The sequence below is a fragment of the Monodon monoceros genome, unplaced genomic scaffold (assembly GCF_005190385.1).
Source record: "Monodon monoceros isolate NGI ecotype Baffin Bay Population unplaced genomic scaffold, NGI_Narwhal_1 Super_Scaffold_10, whole genome shotgun sequence".
Lineage (NCBI taxonomy): Eukaryota > Metazoa > Chordata > Mammalia > Artiodactyla > Monodontidae > Monodon > Monodon monoceros.
In genome coordinates, this window is record NW_021703766.1 from 17,753,754 (window position 1) to 17,776,623 (window position 22,870).

The 22,870-nt window shown below is 43.4% G+C and overlaps 2 protein-coding genes across 2 annotated transcripts in view; one reads left to right on the forward strand and one right to left on the reverse strand.

Annotated features, from left to right (window-relative positions):
* Positions 1 to 22,870, reverse strand: part of CDH1 (cadherin 1) — a 78,864-nt gene that overhangs the window by 10,724 nt on the left and 45,270 nt on the right. Inside the window, exons 3-11 of the mRNA XM_029205551.1 lie at positions 17,759 to 17,982; positions 13,465 to 13,608; positions 13,184 to 13,339; positions 12,280 to 12,424; positions 9,383 to 9,558; positions 8,990 to 9,118; positions 7,256 to 7,438; positions 5,089 to 5,333; positions 2,111 to 2,256 (exon numbers count right to left, since the gene is read on the reverse strand). Of these exons, the coding sequence (XP_029061384.1) occupies positions 2,111 to 2,256; positions 5,089 to 5,333; positions 7,256 to 7,438; positions 8,990 to 9,118; positions 9,383 to 9,558; positions 12,280 to 12,424; positions 13,184 to 13,339; positions 13,465 to 13,608; positions 17,759 to 17,982 (1,548 nt within the window). The remainder of the gene's footprint in view (positions 1 to 2,110; positions 2,257 to 5,088; positions 5,334 to 7,255; positions 7,439 to 8,989; positions 9,119 to 9,382; positions 9,559 to 12,279; positions 12,425 to 13,183; positions 13,340 to 13,464; positions 13,609 to 17,758; positions 17,983 to 22,870) is intronic.
* On the forward strand, positions 9,650 to 10,705 carry LOC114885032 (protein CEBPZOS-like). The gene is made up of 2 exons (XM_029204306.1): positions 9,650 to 9,707; positions 10,373 to 10,705. Exons 1-2 carry the CDS (start codon positions 9,650 to 9,652, stop codon positions 10,645 to 10,647), a joined length of 333 nt encoding a protein of 110 aa, XP_029060139.1. The 3' UTR covers positions 10,648 to 10,705.

The window sequence follows — 22,870 nt, forward strand, 5'->3', positions numbered from 1 at the left end:
CCTGGTAACCACCATTCTACTTTGTTTCTATGAATTTGACCACATTAGTACCTCATCTAAGTGGAAACCCACAGTATTAGTCATTTTGTGACCGGTTTATTTCACTATGCACAATGTCCTCAAGGTTCATCCACATTGTAACACATGACAGGATTTCCTTCTTTTTTAAGGCTGAATAATATTCCATTGTGTATGTGTATGCCATATTTTGTTTATCCATTCACCCATGGATAGATCTTTTTACCTTATCATTTGAATTTTCTTGTTTTAACAATGAGCAAGTATAATTTAAAATTCTTTTTTAAAAAAATTGATTTATTTTATTTATTTTTGGCTGCATTGGGTCTTCGTTGCTGTGTGGGCTTTCTCTAGTTGTGGCGAGCAGGGGCTACTCTTCATTGTGGTGTGCAGGCTTCTCATTGTGGTGGCTGTAGTTGTGGTGTGCGGGCTTCAGTAGCTGTGGCTCACAGGCTTAGTTGCTCAGCAGCATGTGGGATCTTCCCGGAGCAGGGCTTGAACCTGTGTCTCCCGCATTGGCAGGCAGATTCTTAACCACTGCCCCTAAAATTCTTTTTAATTAAAGAAAACTTTAAAAAATGTTTTTTAATAAGATAATAGATTTTCTGAAGAAACTTCATTCTCCTCTTAGACCTACATCAAGAGTATTGAGTCATGCACAAAGTAACACTTGAAGGAATATATTCAAAAGTACCATAATTTAGCCATTAGTATTAGGTCAGGGGTCAGCAAACTAAGGTCTTCCACCCAAATTAGGAACACAGCTATGCTCATCCCTTTTCAAACTGTGTATGGCTGCTTCTAGGCTATGATGGCAATAGAGATTGTACGGTCTACAGAGGCTAAAATATTTACTCCCTGGAACTTTACAGGAACCTTGTCAATTCTTGGTTACCTCCAGGCCAGGCTAGGGAACTCCCGTTCAGCCAGAGACAGCTGGCCAGCATAGCACTGCTGCCTAAGCAGTGGGTTAGCTTCCCCTTTATGCAAAACATTTCTGCAAATGGAGCCCCATTATGGCTCTCTGCTTTTAACCTGCTGCCTCCCAAATGACAGCTCCAGGAGCAGGAATGACTAGGCCAGGGCTACCCTTCCACAGCATGCTCCGAATGTGATGAAGGCTACATCACTCATTAGCCACCCATCCAGCCCCACCATGGGCTTACTCGCCTTGCCCTTTGCTTTCCGGACTGCCAAATCTGGAATTACTACCTCGGGAGGTTGAGGAGGGAGAGGGGAACAGATTTAATCACAGGAACTAGCAGGTCTCTTTAACAGTAACTCCGCTTCTGAATATCTATCCGTGGGAAACACTTGCCCACAGAGGCATGTACAACGATGTCTACCTATCACTCACAAAAATAATGGAGAACTGGAAATAATCCCGGTGTTTTTTAATGTGTGAATGGTTAAATTATGCAATATGCAGAAAACATCATTTAATTGAAAAGAGGTAGATCTATAATGTGCCAAGATAGATCTCTGTGTCTTCCAGACATATGTTCAAGGAAAAAAAATTAAACATGCATAAGACAATGGCTTTTATAATAAAAACAAAAATAGGCTATAAACCAGATAGTGGCTTTATAATAAACCATATTTCTATATGTTTATAAATGTATTCGAATACACAGAAACAGTCTGGAAGGAGCCACACTTCACTAATAATGATGATGATGATAAAGATAATAACAGTCCTTACAGAGCACAGACTAGGTAGCAGGCACTCTTCCAAGCACTTTTACATAAATTAACTCATTTAACCTAGATGGGGTATTATCATTTTGCTGGATAAAGGAACTGAGGGACCTAAAAATTAGGTAATAAGTCCAAGTTCACACAGGTATTAAGCTTTGGTCCTAGGATCTAAACCCAGGCAGTCTGGCTCCCATGGGGCTCAGGTACAGAGGGAGCGGTAAAAAGGAACTTCTGCTTGGCCTAAACTCTGTGCATTTTGGACAATGCTTTGAGAACGCTTTGTTGAAGAATGAAAGAAAACGAAAGAATTCATGCCTCTAAAAGGATAGGGGCAAGGCAGTGAGCTGGTCAGGAGGGTGAAGCAGCAAAAACCAAATGGTAAGGGCATCCTCACCATCGTCAGTGGCTATAATGAGGGCTGTGTACGTGCTGTTCTTCACATGGTCGACGTTCTCTCTGTCCAACTCAGCCCGAGTGGAAATGGCACCCGTGTCCGGATTAATCTCCAGCCAGTTGGCAGCATCCCTCCAAATCCGATACCTGGAAAGACACAAGCTCTGATTTAGAACGGGAACAGCGAACGGTAGGTAGCTGAAGAAGGTTAAGGTTCCTCTTTGCTGATAGATACTTCTAACTTCCTTATTTCAAAAAAATAATGACTCCTAAAAAAAATAATAATAAAAAATAATGACTCCTACAGAAATTTTGCCAGAAAGGTTTGATGACTGTCCATGTACCCTTCACCTAGATTCATCCACTGTCGATATTTTGCTATATTACAAAAGTTGATGCACACATATGCATAATTTCTTGTTTTGCTGAACCGTTTGAGAGTAAGTCGCAGACATGATGTTCCTTTACTCATGAAAATGTCAGTGTGCTTTCTCCTAAGAACAGAGGCATTCTCTTACATAACCACAATTTGATTATCAATTTCAGGAAATATAACTTTGATATGGTACTACCACTTCATACATGGTACATATTCAAACTGTAGATTTCCCCCAAACTGTACCCCCCTCCCCCGCCCCTGCCCCAATCCAATCCAGAATGCAATCCAGGATCAGGCATGGCATTTAGATGTCAGATGTCTTTAGTTTCTCTCAGACTGACCCCCCTAAAGCGTACAGCAGTTCTCAAATGGTCACAGTATGGCACCCAACACCCCCGCCATGAGCATTTGGAGATTTGGGTTGACATGGTGACTTGGGAGTATGCTGCACTACTGGCATTTAATGGGAGGTGCCAGGGACGGTAAAGCTCCTTCTGGGCGTACACAGCCACCCCCCAAAAAATTATTCAAAATGCCAAGAGAATCCTGTTAAGCCACACCTTATTAGGAATACCAGAAACACAAGAAACGTAAGCATAAAAAACAGAGATGTACTGCCCAGTTATCTATCGAGGTCACTGAGAGGCTCAGAAAGGGAAATAAAGAAATCGCAGGAGGAAAGGGTCCTGGATACCTGTAGGCTTATCCTCACGTCCTTAGAAGTGCAAAGCAATGAACTACATATATCGAGTGGTCTTTATTCCAGGGCTAAGGGTCTCTGCAAACACTATGTAGACTTGGTCCTTGAACTTCCCCAAATAGATGCTTTGAACTACCTATTTCATTACTACAAGCTAAGCTATCAACACAGGCTGGAAACCATACAACCCAAGGCTTTAGTCACAAAACAAAAAATCCTACAATATCACGATGCCATTAACACACCTAGCAAAAATAATAATTACTTAGTGTCAAGTCTACGCGCAAGTTTCTCTATTTGCCTCAAGGGTGTCTTTTATAGTTGGATTGTTTGAATCCATCTTTAAGCATAGTCTACACATTACAATTGGTTGATTCCTCTCTTAATCAACATCCTTAATCTAAGCAGTCACCCCCACCCTTCTGTCATTATTTGCTCAAGAAACTGGGTCATTTGACATAGAGCTCCCATATTCTGCATTTGGCTGACTGCTTCCTCATGGCATTTAACTTGTTCATTCTCTGTACTGCATCAAAATCAAATCCTAGGGCTTCCCTGGTGGCTCAGTGGTTGAGAGTCCACCTGCCGATGCAGGGGACACGGGTTCGTGCCCCGGTCCGAGAAGATCCCACATGCCGCGGAGCTGCTGGGCCCGTAAGCCATGGCCGCTGAGCCTGTGTGTCCGGAGCCTGTGCTCCGCAGCGGGACAGGCCACAACAGTGAGAGGCCCGCGTACAGCAAAAAAAAAACACAAAAAAACCAAATCCTAAGGTTTGATTAGAGTCTGTTTCAACCCTTCTTTTCTCCCCCAAATATAATATTTAAGTGGCACTGTGTACATGCTGTTGAATCACTTCAAGTGGCACTTCATGTTGGGCTGTCCTTGCTCTTCCAGCAGATGTTAAAATCTATCAGAAGGTTTGGATGGTCCCAGCTTGGTTCCTCCGTTTAAAAATTCCTCATCATCCTTGACCTAATGATTCTAGCAGCCATTAATATCACTACCTGGATCCTTTTTATCCGTATGGTGCACATGCACAGTTTAAAGCTATTTATGAGCCCTTCCAATCAGGATAGAATTAGCACTTCCCAGAATAACTCAGAAATTGAAGCTGCACTTAAACTTCATGTTTGTTTTACATTTAATAAGTCACAGGCACTGATACTAAAACACAAACACCTCCCCCTCCAAATAAGAACATGCTCAATTTATTACCAAGTGGGACTCTATACTGGATTTGCATAACCTTTTTTCTAAATAGTTCAGAGCATTCTAATAGTTTCCTCTAAAGTAAATATTAACAGGTAGGAATCTCTCTCTGAGAAGAGGAAGTGACCGAGGCCTTTGTTATCTCTGGAAATCATGCTATTACTAAAAAGACGCAGATGTGCCATGCTTGGATTTGTGCTTAACAGTCTTCCCTTTGAGTTTCCACCATTGTCACACCTGAACACCAAGTATGTCATCAGACCTAGCTCTCAAAAGAATAAGAACATCCTTTATCATACGTGGCCACAGTGGTGTTGCTGTTGGTTGGTTTGTATGTGTGTTTTCAGCATCTGTGGCTGTGATTTACATTACAGAAGTGCCTTCAAGTTTACAAAACAAAAAAAGAAACAGTAAGCTACTTATAACACAATACCATGTATGTAAATTAAAACCACATTCCTACTACACTAAGTGAATTCAAAAAGAGGAAGCACAGTAAACCGACAATGGCTGACCATGGACGGAATGGACAAGGTGTGGGGAATGGGGATAAAAATATAAATAAGCCAAACAAGAGAAGGATCTTCCACAGACCAATGATGATAAAAATGCCATGAACAAAATATTTTATACATACACGTACGCACACAGCCAGTTGCTGCCAGTAGGTGGAAAACCCCTCACACTTACGTGATCTTCTGTTCCATAAATCTGTCTGGCTCCTGGGCGGTGTAGGATGTGATCTCCAGGCCCAAGCCGAAGTCCTCGGGCACTGTCACTTTCTTCTGAGGAGGCATGAAGATGGGGGCTTCATTCACATCCATCACGTCCACGGTGACGGTGGCTGTGGAAGTGGAGAGAGTGACCTCAAAGGGGGCCACATTAGTCACTGCCACATACAGGATGTACTGCTGCTTGGCCTCAAAATCCAAGCCCTAAAGAGCAGAAAAAATACATTTTATGTTAGAAAAAAACCCCATTAAATCCTTAACTACTGTTTTTTGGTTAGCAATATATCAGTGGTTCTCACATCTGGCTGCATTAAGAAGAACTCACTTGAGAACTTTTAAAGAAGACACATGCCTGGACCCTAACCCCAGAGCCATTGAATAGGAATCTCTGAGGTTGGGGTCTGGACATCAATATTTTTTAAAAAGTTCCCAATGACTAACATGCAACCAGATTCATGTTGAGAACCCCAGTCAAGAATAAAGATGAGCTACATGAAATCTCAAGTGGCAAGCCTCTATTAACAAATGTAGCACATTAAGTCATTTATTTACCTGAGACCAGTAAGAATGTTCACATCCTATGCTGACATGCTGCCCGTGTGACAGCAAATGGACAAATGACCCTGCCTGTCTACCTCCCTAACCCCAGTAAGTTTAGTGGCAAGAACATGAAGTTCAGAATCAGTTGGCAGTGAGCTCAAATCCCGGCCTGGCCATTTCCTAGCTGTGTGATTTGGGCAACAGAACCTCTGGGTCTGTTTCCACACCTAAATAAGTAGGAAAAGGAACTATCTCACAGAGGCACTGTAAGGGATCGACTGGAGCTTTTATGAAGGACCTTGCGTATGGTGGGAACTCAAATTACTACCTTTTTTCTTTTGGTGATAGAATAATAACAGAAAATGCTGACATCAAATGTTTAGTGGGAGGACTTCCCTGGCGGTGCAGTGGTTAAGAATCTGCCTGCCAATGCAGGGGACACGGGTTCGAGCCCTGGGCTGGGAAGATCTCACATGCCGCGGAGCAACTAAGCCCGTGCACCACAACTACTGAGCCTGCACTCTAGAGCCCGTGAGCCACAACTACTGAGCCCACGTGCCACAACTACTGAAGCCCGTGCGCCTAGAGCCTGTGCTCTGCAACAGGAGAAGCCGCCACAGTGAGCAGCCTGCGCACCGCAACAAAGAGGAGCCTCCGCTCACCGCAACTAGAGAAAGCCCACACGCAGCAAAGAAGACCCATCTCAACCAAAAAAAAAATAAATTAAATAAGTAAATTTAAAAAAAGAAATGTTTAGTGGGAGTTAAGATGACGTACTAAGTGATTCAGAAATGAGGGGTCTGCTCACTTGCTCAAGGGGAAGTCAAACCTCTGGCGCTAAGTTAGGGATCCGTTCATTAACTCTTTGACTAACTTCAACAAGGAAATCACGCCACTTCTTACTGTTCATGTTTCCTAGACATCTTTCACAGGCTTATTTGCCCTTCTTCTAAAATCATCCAGCAAAATAGCAGAGACCATAAACCATTTTTCTTCTCATTTGCAAAATGGATATGGGGGGGTGGGCAAATGTTTCAGAGAAAGAACATATTAAAGCAGATGGTACAGACTTCCCTGGTGGCGCAGTGGTTAAAAATCCGCCTGCCAATGCCGGGGACACGGGTTTGAGCCCTGTCCCGGGAAGATCCCACATGCCACAGAGCAACTAAGTCCGTGCGCCACAACTACTGAAGCCCGTGCACCTGGAGCCCGTGCTCCTCAACAAGAGAAGCCACCGCAGTGAGACGCCCGCGCACCGCAACGAAGAGTAGCCCCTGCCTGCCGCATCTAGAGAAAGCCTGTGCGCAGCAACGAAGACCCAACGCAGCCAAAAATAAAAAAATAAAATAAATAAATTTATAAAAAATAATAATAATAAAAATAAAACAGATGGTAGGGTGTGGTGTGGGAGCTTCCTGATTTCTCACATGAGCCTGAAGAGTCACTGCAAACCCCACCAGAATCTGGGAGAGCTGCCCTCCCCCACCCCACCAAGGCCACACTAATCTACTTCAGAGAAGACACCAGGGGACAAGGGCCTCTGGCTGCGTTGTCAATTTCTGCATCTTGCCAGGAACGATACAAACCTTAGCCGTCTTCAAAACGCCTTCATTGGTTTCTGGGTCTGTGATGACAACAAACTGCTTCTCGTTATCGTTTAATATTGTGTAAACGGCCTCCCACGCTGGGGTATTGGGGACATCGGCATCGGTCACTGTGAGTGTGGTGATGACCACGTTAGCCTCGTTCTCAGGCACCGACCCCACGTACTACAGAGCAAAGAAAAGGATGTGTCACTTAGGACATACTCAGACCCAGCAGTGGAGCCAGGGTTCAGGGGGCTAAGGGAGTCCTTTCTTGAGCCCAAGCTTTGATGAGTCTTTGAAGAAGTGCCCACCCTACCAGCATGGCCCTTATTTCCTGTTGGTGGAGCAGCCAGCACTCAGGGACCCTGTGAGTACCTGAAGGAGCCAAGGCCCTGGCTGTCCGCACCTCTCAGCGTACTCTGGCCCAACTGCTGACACTGTAGCTTATCCCCCATTCCCGTCTTCCCCATCACTCTCAGTGGTACCAGTAATTTTCATAAATGTCTGGTCATTACAGTCTTCTACTTAAAACCCTTTGATAACATCCCACTGCACTCAGGATAAATTCTGAAATTCTAAATTCAGTCCACAAGGTCCTGTAGGACCTGGTCTCGTTTGGTTCATTACACTGACTGTTTTTCAGTTCTTGCTATTCATCAAGCTTCCTTTTGATGCGGGGCATTAATCTGTCTTTCTTAAGCCTCCTGTACTCACAGTGGCTAGGTTAGAGTGGCAGACACCGCTAATTGTCTACTGAATATCCACTCTCCTCTTCTTCACTAACTACGTGGTTGACGGCAGCGACGTGCCCAGAGAAAATACTGTATTTCCAGTCTTCCTTGCAGACAGCAGTTGCTAGTAAATGAAACTTGTGGGATGGGTCTTCACAGAAATAAGAAAGCTTGACTTGACATCAAGACCTTATGCCCCCTCGACTTTGCCACCTTCTTGAACGAAGCACAGATAGGGCTGGAGCTCCAGCTGTCATCTTGGACCACAAGGTGACAATGGGGATAGAATCCATGTACCAAGGATGGTGGGAAAGCAGATAAAGGAGGCTTGGTTTCTATTGACTGAGTGGACTATCTACCTCTGGACCGTTAGTGACACAAGAGAAAAAGTTAACCCTGTTTGTTTAAACCACAAGAGTCAAATCTCTGTTACTAACCATTAAGCCGATTTCTAGGTAACACAATAAGGTTTCAGGTTCTTTCACACAGCTCTCAATACCTTCTCCTTGACTGCATTTAATATAATTATACACAATAATCGGTATAAGTTGTATAACATCACCCTAGCTAGACTATAAACTCCACAAGAATAGAAGTGTCGTCTGCCTTGTTTGTGATAATATCCCCAGTGTCTAAGACAGTGTCTGGTATAAACCCAGAGAATATTTGTTCAACGAATAACTAAAACCTGGTAAGATCTGCTACCAAGATGAGGACATGCAGTAAATAGGTGCTTTCTTTCTTCTTATTTTTATTTTTTTTAACATCTTTATATGGAAGTTCCTTAAAAAAAAAACTAAAAATAGGTGTTTTTTGCAACTTCAGAAACCTGTGTCAATAGGTCCCAGGCTGAGGAGGGCAGAGACAACTGACATCCCGACCTGCTTGCTTTTTAGCTTCAAGTTTACTAGTCTGGAAAACATTTCCAAAGGGTTCACCCATGAGATACTGGGAAACAACCAAGGACCTTTGGAGACTCTCTAAGGAGTTGCAGGGTTATTACCATAGTTGGGTTGAAGATGGGAGGGTTATCATTGGTGTCATTGACTGTGATCACAGCTGTTGCGGTCGTGCTTAAGCCGTCACCTTGCAGGTCTGCAGCTTGAACCACCAGGGTATACATGGGAAAACTCTGTAGAGATCAAACACACCTGAGTCAGGACTGACAGCCACATCAGGCACAGCCCAGCCCATCACAGAGAAACAGATTATTTTCTCATCTGCTTAAATGCCAACCTGCCTGCCTGCCTGGCCCCAAACCTCTGGACAAATGTTTAGATACAAAACTCAGAACCATCACCATACGAAGCAGCAACTGGCCTCGGCAGAGTTTTACATCATCCAGACGATCGAGCTATTTGCCCTCAATACCCTCTGGATCCTCTTGACCCCTGACCTCCCGGTCCAGCCCGGTGGTGAGCACACTGATGACACCCGTGTCCTTGTTGATGGTGAACATTTTGTTGTGCGGCAGCGTAGGCTCTTGGCTGAGGATGGTGTAAGCAATGGCAGCGCTGTAGGTGTTCACATCATCGTCTGCGTCTGTGGCCGAGACCTCCATCACAGAGGTCCCTGGAAGCAAAGGAGAAGATTTAGTCAAGCTACACTTTAATTTCCAAAATTCTGACTGAAGCGCTAGGGGAGGAAGAAAGCATTCCACCAAATGAGCAAGTGGTGTTCCCAGAACCCAGCTTTTCCAGAGGATATTTTGGGTCGGGAGGGTGGGTGAGGAGTATGGGGAATAAATAACCTTAAGCTAAGACATTTTTGCTATGTCTCTTATACTGAGTGAATAGTGTATAAAACAGGAAAAATACCAGAAGTTTCCATAATTGGCTTCTTAGCCACAGCTCCACCTGACAGAATGGTCATTTGAGATTGTTGCCTTTAAGGTAGAAGGAAATATTTACAACACTTGTGACAGACAAAGTACTAGTTCACAGAATACCTAAATAATTCTTCAAGAATCAATAGGCAGAAAAAAAAAAAAAAAAAAAGAATCAATAGGCAGGGACTTCCCTGGTAGTGCAATGGTTGGGAATCCGCCTGCCAATGCAGGAGACACAGGTTCGATCCCTGCTCCGGGAAGATCCCACATGCTGCAGAACAACCAAGGCCGTGTGCCACAACTACTGAGCCTGCACTCTAGAGCCCGCGAGCCACAACTACTGAGCACACACACCGCAACTACTGAAGCCCATGCACCTAGAGCCTCTGCTCCGCAACAAGAGAAGCCACCACAATGAGAAGTCTGCGCACCGCAATAAGAAGTCTGCGCACCGAAACGAAGAGTAGCCCCTGCTCACCAAAACTAGAGAAAGCCCATGCGCAGCAACAAAGACCCAACGTGGCCAAAAATAAATTTAAAAAAAGAATCAATAGGCAGGCACGCGCAGCCCCACAAGTACGTGCCTCAGGAGAGCCCGTACTATGGATCCACTGGCAAAGCAGATCTTTAAAGGAGTTTTAGTAGCTGAACTTGTGGGCATTTTTGGAGCATATTTTTTGTTCAGAAAGATGAATACAAGTCAAGAGTTCAGGCAAACAATGAGCAAGAAATTCCCCTTCATCTTGGAAGTTTATTGCAAGTCCACTGAACACTCTGGAATGTACAGAATCAGAGAGCAAGAGCAAGAAAAGTGGCTGAACAGCAAAAATTAAGAATTTGACCATCAATCAAGGTTTGCCCTATTTCATAGTATCAGGCAAGATTAAAACTCCAAAGTTGACATGGATGGATTTTAGAATATTTAAGGTGAAATGTAAATTCTAATTAAAGCAGTTGTTCTTTGGACTAACCGTGAAGAAATTGATGGAACGTTTATTATGTTATAAATGGAGTTTCATTTACTACTCAAAATAAAGTGGTTCTCCTTTAAAAACAAGACAAACAAACAAACTCCCCTATAATTCTGTATAAACCTGTCAAAATAGATAAAATACTAAAACATCTATTTTTTTTTAATAAATTTATTTCTTTTATTTACTTATTTTTGGCTTTGTCGAGTCTTCCTTGTGGTGCACGGGCATCTCATGGTGGCTTCTCTTGCTGAAGAGCACAGCCTCCGGGCGTGCGGGCTCAGTAATTGCAGCCTGCGGGTTCAGTAACTGTGACACGCGGGCCCTAGAGCGCAGGCTCAGCAGTTGTAGAGCACCGGCTTAGTTGCTCGCGGCATGTGGGATCTTCCCGGACCAGGGCTTGAACCCGTGTCCCCTGCACTGGCAGGCGAATTCCCAACCACTGCTCCACCAGGGAAGCCCTAAAACATCTATTTTTAATATTTATTACATTTTTTCTTTTTCATTATAGTTTATTACAAGATGTTGAGTAAAGTACCCTGTGCTATACAGCAGGACCTTGTTGTTTATCTCATTTATTCCCCTCTCCTCTCCCCTTTGGTAACCATAGGTTTGTTTTCTGTCTGTGGGTCTGTTTCTGTTTTGCAAATCAGTTCATTAATATTTATTACATTTTAACTGAAACATTTAAAATCACATTATCTAAAAATATATTAACTAGAAATATTGCTTTTATCCAGTTTCACTTTACGTGAAACACTATTCAAACTCTACATCAATGTCTCTGGTACTACTGGAGCCCTTTTGGAATAAAATTTGTCATTTAAAAAAAAAGAAAAATCAATAGGCAAAAGACAAATAGCCCAAGAGACAAAAAGGGCAAAAGACTTGAATAGACAAATTGTAAAGAAACCCAGCTGGTCAGCAAACATATGATAAGACGCTTATTTAGTCCATTAATAATCAGAGAAATTCCATTTTAAGTTATGTTGAGATATAACTACACACTCAACAGATTGGCCAAAAAGAAGTCAAACAATTCCATGATATATATTGCTGATGGGAGTATAAATTGGTTCAGCCACCTTGGAAAACAGTTTGTCACCAAGTAGAAAAGTAGGCAAAACTGTAAGTACACACGTGGTAAAAGATAAATGAAAGCAAGGGAATGATTATCACAAAAGTCAGGGTGGTGGCTGTCTTTATGGAGGAGGGAAAAAATGTGATCAGGAAGGATTGTACAGGGTCTGTAAACTACTAACAAGGATCTGTTACTTAATCAGGGAAGGTTGTTCTTAAACTGCTCCTTTCTTAAACTGGGCTTAAACATTTTATACATATTTCTATAGGTAGGATGTTTTACACACAAACAGTGTCTTCCAAAGAAGTTCTGTGCATATGAAGGGTCTGACCCCAAACGCCAGCCCCAACACTTGGGGGTGCAAAGAATCTAAGTGTCTTGATGGGTGTTGATCTCCTCATTGATGGACGTACCTGGAAGAGCGCCCTCCATGACAGACCCTTTGAAGACCTCCTGGGTGAACTCAGGCTTGTTGTCATTCTGATCGGTCACGGTGATCACAATCTCCATCGGCTCCTCGATTGCTTGCCCGTCTGAAGACACAGCATGAGAGAAGAGCTGCAAGAGCCAGGTGAGGGTCACTCGGGAAGACAAGGTGGGAGAAGTGGTCCAACCAGAGCAGAGTGGGCTCCACCCGGCCCCCACTCCCTCCCACTCAAGTATGCATGGACCCCCCCCTGCCCCGCCCCAAGCACAGAACATCCCCCACACACGTGCTGCTGCTTCAGTGAGGTCATGACACTGGTTAAGACCATGACCTGTGAGACCATGGGCTGGAGAACACATCCACCAGCTCAGAGCCCCATTTCCCACATAAGGGCTGGGGGCCGGGCCTAGGAGATAAAGGTGGAAGCCTAAAACACTCTGACTGGTTCCAAGCAGGGTCGAATTTGCTCTGGCTGCTCAAGTCTAGCGTTCCCCCCAGACTTCCCTGTGTTTGGCATCAACGCATTACCTCCCAGCTTCCCTAAGCTCACACTGCTCTCAAGGCCCAGAAATAGTTTTTGTTCCCCAACATCAACACCAGCCTCTGCCTATGTGTCAGGGACTTTGAGTCCCAAGAACAGGTTGACATCTTGGGTCTAAGATCATGTCTGATGCCCCAGGACTCTCCCCACTTTATTCCTAACAAGGAAAACATGAACAGCCCCCAATTTTTGCAGGTTCTCCTGTCATTTCTCCTTATCAACAGGTCTAAAGGTATCAGGTTAAGCTCTTCAAATGTCCAGAACATCTGATCTATGATCAGTGTGAGTTGACCAAAAAAATTTTGAAAGGATGTAACCCCATCATTAAGTGCTTTTAAGAGACACTCACAATGTACTTGGCAATATCTTCTCTATCCAGAGGCTCCGTCACCTTTAGCCATCCTGTTTCTCTTTCAATAATAAACACATGAAGAGGGGGTGTGTCGGCTCCTTGGCCAGTGATGCTGTAGAAAACTTTGGTTTCTTTTTCCCTGTTAGATTTGATCTGAAGACAAAACAGAAAGAAATGAATTAGCAAGGAAGGATTCTGACATTGGCTCTTTTCCCTTTCTCTCCTTGGTCCTTCTCTGCCAAATTCCTCCCAGAGAAATAGAGAACTTCCTTCTGTACCTGAACCAGAGCCTTAGGAAATGGGCCTTTCTCATTTTCTGGGCAGCTGATAGGAGGAATAACCCAGTCTCTCTTCTGTCTCCTGAGACCATGGTGGGAGCTGGGAAATGTGAGCACTTCTGTCTGGGTTCCAGAGGGAGAGTCCTAAAAGGGAAGAAGATGAGGAACAAAATGAGATAATTCAGGAAAGATGATACGGGCTGAACAACCTAGGCAGTCTGCATCTCCAGCCTTCTGAGGGCAGGGCATGGTTTTCATTTAACAACAAAATAAAACAGCCAAAACAAAACCCAACAGACCTCTTTACCATATCAGAAGGATGGTTTCCTCTTTTGATCCTTCTTAGTGTCCAGAGTTCAGTAATCATTATGCACACACGATGATAGGTTTGAGGGTTTGACATTATTTAAGAGTTATTTCAAGCCTATATCTCACACCTGTCATTTTTTAAAATATTTATTTTATTTATGTATTTATTTTATTTATTTATTTAGTTGCACCGGGTCTTAGTCACTGCAGGTGGGCTCCTTAGTTGCGGCTCACAGGCTCCTTAGTTGCGGCTTGTCAGCTCCTTAGCTGAGGCTCACCAGCTCCTTAGTTGCAGCATGTGAATTCTTAGTTGCGGCATGCATGTGGGATCTAGTTCCCTGACCAGGGATCGAACACAGGCCCCCTGCATTGGGAGCACGGAGTCTTATCCACTGCGCCACCAGGGAAGTCCCACGCCTGTCATTTTTAATAGGACATTATACTCCAATGATTTACTATCAGAGCTTATTCAACAATTAGATATTCAGGTGTTTTTAATATTCTTTTCTTTTATATTTTTCCTAGTGATATAGGTCTCCAAAGTAGAGTTAGTCTAAGTGAATAAGTTTTGGGAACTTACTACTTTGTGATCAATACTAATCCCTTAATCCCACTGTGTTAGTATATCTGTATGGTTTTCATTTGTTCTAAAAGAAGTTGTTTGGATGGGAACCAAAAGTGCCCTTTGAGACTTGTATTGAACAGTTTTCATGTGCGATAACTTTATGCACACACAGGGAAATAAGATAGCTGAAGATAAGATAGCTGAAGATGGAAGGAAAGATCTTCCAAATTGTTTTAAGTGTTCTAAAGTGATTGGTAATAACACAGTAAAGGTTCCAGGACAATTACATCTTCCATCCTCCACAGAGTCACCCATCCCTGTCTGTCAAGTGAGAGTCAAGCCCTGCTTCCTGGCTTTTAAAATGTGACTCAAAATGCACAAGACAGACATGAAATATGACCAGATATCATCACAAAATCCTTCCCAATCCTGCATTCCTGTATACTAGTCACTCACACACCCCTTAACACACACCCTCTGCATTAACCTCCTAGAGAAGCAGTCCTGCCCTGGCCAAGGGCAGGCTCTGGAGCCAGGCTGCCTGGCTTTGTACCCTCACTGTGACACCTCACCTTCCTGAGCTGATTATTTAACCTCTCTGTCCCACACTTTCCTCATGTCTAAAATGAGGATTATATTAGTATCTGCCTCATAGGGTCCTTGGAAGGATAAAACGTGATACTAGTATTGCAGTAAAGCACTTAGAATACTGCCTGAAACATAGTACGTGCTCAATAAATGCTAATGATGAAGATGATGGTTGGATTGGTTGGAAAACACTGAGTTATGGTTTTAATGAAGTGGAATTTGGGATTTGACCTGAGCACAGGAATAAATACTAAACTGATTCTCAACACGGTATCCTAAGCCTAAAAATGACCATCTTGCACAGCCATGGTAAAAAAAACAGGCCTTGATGAATGAATGCAAATTCATTTGCCATATTGAAGAGGAAGGCAAAGAGCACACCTTGCTGACATCAGGACTATGGAATATTTTCAGAGAATGATAATAAATAATGATGAACATTGTGCTGGCAAAACATAGCATTAACATCTTCAAGTGTGAAATTATTATTTTTTTTAAATAAAGATATTTATTTATTTATCTATCTATCTATTTATTTGGCAGTGCCGTATGGCTTGTGGGATCTCAGTTCCCTGACCAGGGATTGAACTCAGGACCATGGCAGTGAAAGCCCAGAATCCTAACCACTAGGCAACCAGGGAATTCCCTTCATGTGTGAAATTAAAAGGAATCGTGTCTAAACATACTGAACATGGGATCCATCCCTCAGAAAACAAGGATACCAGACCAAGAAAACCCATCCAACCAAAGAGACAAAACTGGAAAGTTAGATCTATTTATATTTTTTCCCCAGCTTTCTTGAGGTATAACTGAAAAAATAAAAATTGTTTGTATTTAAGGTGTACGATGTGATGTTTTGATATATATAGGATCTGTTCTTATTTGAAGTAAAAGAGAGGCAAGATTATCACCCCTTCCAGTGTAGGGCCACCTGGCACCACAAGGGTCCCTTGAACTAGGGGCAAACCAAAGTCAACCTCAAACCAGCTGTGGTAGAGTTGCCACCTACCGCTCAATATCCATTCTTTCTCATTTAAAATCAAAAATCTCTCTTTCTCTCCCTCTGTCTCTCTCCCCATATATATATAAATTTTGTGTCCAACAATGTACCTAAGTAAAACTACATTTCCTATACTACACTTGTATCTAGGTGTGACCATGAAGCCAAGTTCCAACTAATGAGATGTAAGCAGAAACATTGCTTCAAAATTCCACAAAGCCTCCTTTAAAAGGTGGACAACTAAGTGATACATTTTTGGGCTTCCTCCCTTCCAACTTCCTACCATCCAGAGGAAAGGTATGATAAATGGCGATCCAGCAGCCACCTTGGATCATGAGGTATCGTTGAGGATGGGAGGCATATGCCGAGGATGATAGAACAGAAAGGAAAGAAAGAACCTAGCCTCCTGATGACTACAGGCGTCTCCATACTGGCCACAACTTACCACTCAACTGCCTCTACTTGAAAGAGAAATACTCTATTTTACATAAATCACTGTAATTTGTGCTTTTCTATAATACATATCTGAACATAATCATGAAGGCAGATGGCAAAGGTGAAGAGGAAAAGTTGAAAAATCAACTTTGTTTACATCTGTGCATCATAAGAGGCTTCCATACACAGCTGCCCAGCAAGAACTTACCAGGCTGGACTTACATGAATGATAGAATTAATTGGAGACTGAAGTCAGGAAGCTATGTTAATTTAGTTCCCCACTTTTCTGGTCTGGCCAATTACACCAGGGAGAAAAATCAGATCTATCAGGACTATTAAATTCCTAGAATCTCAACAGTCTTCAGGGAGAAAGACAAGAGCCAGCCTGAAAGGCCTTGGCAGTTACAGTACTTCCACGCTCCCAACGCGATAGCGGGATACAACTAGAATGGCCCTCCAGAGAGACGTTTCAGTAGGCAGCACCATGGGAGCAGTTTAGAAACTGGCAAAGGCATTTGGCTTTGGTTAACAATTTCCCGAAACATTCTTGCCAAGAACCTGGGCAGACATGTATCCTTTCATTTGTGGCCAATGCACCCATCTGTCCACTCAATATTTACTGGGCTCCTGGTATATGCCAGGTCCAAAGGCCAGGCACTGCAGATACAATGGGGAAGGATCTTGTGGAGATTACAGTCCAAACAGGCAAAAGCTTCTTCTTCCCCTTCTTTGCCAAGGCCCTCTCCACTAGAGACACGGAGAGCAAAATGACCAGAGAACTGAACTCGTGTTCATTGTCCCTCTGGGAAGGGAATGAGAAGAACAGTTAACAATTACTGAGTACTTGTCATACGCCTACCATAGTTCCAGCAACTCACATGTAATAGTTCATGTAGTCATTATTATCCCCATTTTACTTATAAGGAAATTCAAGCACAGACAGATTAAATAACTCCCCCAAGTCTACTCGGGTAGTAAATAGAAGGGTTGGTACCCAATCCCAGACAGAATCCATGCCCTTACCCCCTATTCTACACTACCTGCAGAAAGAAGGTAGTGTATCTTGCCATCCACCCAACAACAACAAAAAATCCACAGCAAGAACTAGTTCAGTTAGACCAATGGTTCTCAACTAGGGGCTATTTAGCACCCCTTCCGCCCACCCCCCAGGGGGCATTGGCAGTGTCTGGAGACAATTTTGGTTGTCACAACTGGCAGAGCGCTGCAAGCATCTAGCGGTTAAGACCAGGGATGCTGCTAAACATCACATAGTGCACAGGACACACCCACAGCAAGAAATTACCCAGCCCCAAATGTGAACAGTGCCAAGGCAGAGAAACCTGGATTAAGAAGCATACTAAAATAATAGTGAACTTCTAAGAAACACTCCAACGTACATGATGATGGTGGTGGTGATGGTGGTGCACTACTGCCTTCAGGGTCACTTTGGTGGAGAGCTTCCTGTGGGTGGAGTCCCAGGCATGGACAAGAAAACTCATCTCTGGATGATGAAGGTGTAAAGGCCGTTTGACTGTAACCACGCCATCTGTGCCCACTTTGAATCGGGTGTCATCAGAAACATAGGCTGTCTTTGGTAGACCGGTGCATCCTTCAAAACTCACTGCAGGGTATAAATCACAGTGATTAGGAAACTGAGGAGATTAAAGAGCATTCCTTCTCTAGAAATTGAACTTCATTCACCCACCAAAAGCCTGACTCACACAACACAGGCACAAGTAAAACATACCATAGTCTGATGACAGAACAGCAAAGATATCAAAGTAGTGGAAGCCATCATTATGTCCTTCACAATTACAGGGCGACTTAATTGTGGTCCGATTCTTTTCTCATCTACCTGGAGACTGAAAACAGTAAGCTGTCTAGAGAGTAACTTCTGGGCTTCCCTCGTGGCGCAGTGGTTAAGAATTTGCCTGCCAATGTAGGGAACACGGGTTCGAGCCCTGGTCTGGGAAGATCTCACATGCCGCAGAGCAACTAAGCCCGTGAGGCACAACTACTGAGCCTGCGCGTCTAGAGCCTGTGCTCCGCAACAAGAGAAGCCACTACAATGAGAAGCCCGCGCACCGCGATTAAGAGTAGGCCCCGCTGGCCGCAACTAGAGAAAGCCCACGCACAGAAACGAAAACTCAACACAGCCAGAAATAAACAAATAAGGTTATTAAACAAAAAAAAGACTCCACCTTTAAAAAAAAAAGAAAAGAAAAGAAAGTAACTTCTCCTTTTCAATAACAAAAAAGGGCCTCTCCTTCAGATGGCTCTTGATGATATGAAAAATAACTGAGAATATCTACTGAGTCCAAAAGTTTGAGACCTAGGTACAGTGAGATGCTGTGGATTAACTACATTTAAATAAACAGTTTACATTTCAGTAAACAGTGGCAGATAATAAGAGGGAGGCATCACAGCTACATGGTTAAGGGTAAGGACTTAGGCAAATTTTTTAACTTCTCTGAGCCTCAGTTTCTTCATCTTCAAAATGAGGGTAATTATGGTGCTTACCCTCCCGCCCCCAAACATGGTCTTATTTTCCCTGGCAAGGGTGGGGCTCAAGTCCCAGCTCTGCTTATTAGCTCTGTGACCTTGGGCAAGTCATTGAATCTCTCTGTGCCTCAGTCTACCCATCTGTAGAATGAAGTCATCGATAGCAACTACCTACTAGGCTTGTTTTAAGATACATAGAACATGGGGGTTCCCTGGCAATCCAGTGGTTAGGACTCCACACACGTGACGTGGCCAAAAAAAAGAAAAAAAAAAAAGATACATAGAACAGTGCCTGGCACATAATAGACACTATTAAATAAAAATTTTAAAACAAACATAGCTTTGGCTAATCATTTATTCAATTTTCCACAAAAGACATAGATAATTGTGATATTCATTAAGTACTGACTATATGCTTATTTTCCGAGGCATTGAGAGGTAATGCCTGCTTGCAATCTGAGGCCCAGTGGAGAAACTCTATCACTGTCAGTTAAGGGAGACAATGAAGATTTCATAGGAAAGTCTTCTACCTGAACATACAACACAGCAAGACAAATGCAAAAGACAGAAGAGAACTACTTGGGTGGGGGAACTTAGGATCAGTGGCTTAGAGACAAAACTATTTAAAGTTTTATAGTTATTAAAGTATTAAAACTTTAAAAGTATTAATACCCAATGCTGGAGAAGCTGTGGTGAAAAGTGTCTGCACTAAACATCAGAGTCCTAAAAGACTCATTCGTTCAACAGGCTTCCATCAAACTATTTGTCAGAAACTGTGCTGGGCTCTAAGGATGAAAAAAATTCTGTGAACAAATAGACAAGGCACCTGCTCCCCTTGAGCTTACACTGTTGTGGAAGAGATGGACATGTAACAAAACCAAATCTCAGGTAGTGACAAATGTTAGATATAAAGGAATTAAAGAAGGTGATACAAGAGTGACAGGGGAAGAGGAAGGTGTGAGGAGGGTGTAACTTATACCGGATGGTGAGGGCTGGCCTCTGTGAAGTTGGAGGCGTCTTAGTTGAGACCTAAGGAGCCAGCCTTGCAGAAACCTGGCTCAAGGGCCTTTCAGGCAGAAGGAACAGTCGATAAAACAGTTCTTTCTGGGAAACTCTCAAGTTGGCCTGTTCTCCTCCCTTTCAAATAATCGCCCCCTCATTCTTCCAGTGGGCGTTCGATTTTGTCCAAGAGATCTTTTACAAAAATTCCTACTTTTGTGCCAATTTTGCACGGCTAGACACCTTAAAATGCGTAAGGATCAGGTCTCTGCCAGAAAGCCCTAAAGCCAGTTATGATGTCTAGACTGCAGTTTTCATTTCTTCCACTAGGGGCCACCCTTGCAAACTTTTCTGAAACCAACAGCCCCACCCTTGCCAGCGAAAGTAAGACCATGTTTGGGGGCCGGAGGGGATATGTACCATGATTATCCCCAATTTGAAGATGAAGAAACTGAGGCTTGTGGGATCTTAGTTCCCCGACCAGGGATTGAACCCGGGCCCTCAGCAGTGAGAACGCAGAGTCTTAACCACTGGACCACCAGGGAATTCCCTTGCCATGTTCTTACTGAGTGGCCTTAAGCAAAATGCTTAACCTCTCCGGGCCTCAGTTTTCTCTACTGGATCCTGAAGGATTCCACCACTGAGTGAGCCCACCTCTTCCGGGTTTTGTGAGGATTAACCAAGACAGTGAATGTGATCACATTTTGAAAGTGAAAGAACAAAGCAAGTGGAAGGGGATGAGGATGATTTCTGTGCATTTGAGTAGACAAGCTAGAGGACAAGCATTTGCTAAATGAACAGATGAACCAAAAAATGACAACAGAAGCAAGAAGAAACACAAAATCCTTAAAGGATGGGCAGATACTACCCTTTAAGTCTAAAATAGGAATTTCTTTTCAAACTAGCAAAACAAAATGTTTTTCCAATAACCTTCCCCCAACCCCACCCCAGCAGAAGTAATGGGGGCACCGGACTGTGCTGGGGGCTTGTCATATTAGCAGGTAACAAGAGCTGCCCTCATTTTTCACACTGAATTCCTTTTCCCAGCCAGCCCAAACCTGGGCAGTTGGGACAAGCATGATTGGACTTGCCAAGGGTGGTGGCCTGAAAAAATGAAAATGGTTTTGCAAATAACTTAATGCAAGGCTCTTAACCTGCTCTGGGGCATCTCGTCTGAATGGTGGTTAAGCTCCGCCCTTTGAAAAGTGACAGAAGTAGTGTGCCCATGACAGGCAGGCTCAACCTGAATTTCCAGGTGCTCATTATCTTTCTGTGCAACCTGAGCCTCTGGGCCGACAAACTAGAAATTATAGGAAAGACCAAGGGGATCTCCAGCTCCGGGAAGGCTCTGGGAAGCTTGCTTTCAACCCTGGCAAGGGCTAGGCAGCATCTCAGGGTACGGTGAACACTAATGCCAGCACGTAGGAGGAAACAAGAATGGCGAACTGTAGAAACCAGAGGATCAGTACATGGGAATTAGGTATATTTGAACATTTCTACAATAAAGTTAAACAAAAATAAAGCTAGCAAAGGATGAAGTATTAAGTCAGCTTGTCCTTTCCTAAACTTGTTATTTGGTCACTGGGTTTAGAAACCTAATCCCAGTGACAAGAGCCAAGAACCCAATGGCCATCTCTAAACGGGAAGATCTTTTCAACACCATATCATCATTATCACCATCAAAAACTACACATTCAACTAACAGCTTCAACTACCTTTTATTCATTATTTTCTTAATATTTAAACAAGTGACAACACTATGTGTCAGGCTCTCTTCTAAGCACTTTACAAATATTAACTCGTGTAATCCCAGAACACTTCAAGGTTGCTACCAGCAGCATCCCCTTTTCAGAGATGCAGAGCCTGAGGCAGCTAGTTAAGTGGCAGAACGAGGATTGGGACCCAGGCAGTCTGAGAGTTCACATGTCTAACCATTCTTCCTCGTGCCTGTCTCTACAAGCCAGACCCTTGCCCTGTGCTCTTTAAATCCAGTTTTCAGATTGAATCCCCCGCCCGCAGTCACCCTTAGGTATAGGCATCACCATCCCTATTTTCTTTGCCCTGAATTAAAGGCTGGTGGGAGGAGGGGCCGGGCTGTCGGATCCCAGAGTGAGTGCTCCTCACCACTGTTCCCATATGCAAAATGGGGATGGAATACTTATTATGGAGAAACAAAAATGAAAAAAGACATTCTAGAACAGCAGGAATTCTACACAGCAGGAGGTTAGCAGTAATTTGAGTGGAGGTGGAGGGAAGACTGAAAAAAGTACGATTGGAGGCAGTTTTTTGAAACGTGCTTTCCTTAAATGTTTTTGTATTATATGGTGTGTTACAATTACAGTAAATAACTTTTTAAAACGACAAAAGTTAAGTGACTTAAAAAGTATATTTAACGCACTGTGACTCTTTTATGTTGTTATTCATCCTACAAGTGCCCCATTTTCTTGCGAATTCTGGCAGAAGTAGTAGCTTTAATCTACTACTTCTTCGCTCTGCAAGAGATGACTGAAGTTCAAAGAAAAATTAACTCCAAGTCCACGAAAAGCTCTTTGGTCCTGGGGCAGGCTCTGAGCGCTCAGCAACATTCTTTGCTTGGAATTGCCATTGTGCCACGAACAGTCCTGCTTGAAGGATCCCGTTTCTTCTCCCACCCCCACCCAGCTGGAATGTGAGTGGGTAGGAACAAGACAGTCTCCTAAGCCTCCATATATTTCAGGGAGATAGAAGGACGAGGTCTGCTATCAAAGCCAGCTAACCATAGTTGAGTTATCTGGTAATGAGTGGGATAACCCAGTCTCTTAGAAGCAACTACTTGAAAGTAGTGTTTTCCCCACACCACACACAAAGGGGTACCTTATGGCTTGTCTCCCACTCCTCAGAAGGCATTTCCCATAGCTAACACCAAAGAAAACTGCATTTACCTTTGTTTCAAGGACCGTTGGACCTCGGCGTTGGAAGAGAAAATTACACACACAACCTCGAGGGCAAGATCAGAGAGCCTTCTGAGG

What these genes read in the sequence shown, in the direction of transcription:
- LOC114885032 (XM_029204306.1), top strand. Translation starts at nt 9,650, where the DNA reads ATGAGCAAGTGGTGTTCCCAGAACCCAGCTTTTCCAGAGGATATTTTG. An exon ending in GGATATTTTGGGTCGGGAGG is followed by an intron (nt 9,708 to 10,372) that starts GTGGGTGAGGAG and finishes ATCAATAGGCAG; the next exon opens with GCACGCGCAGCCCCACAAGT.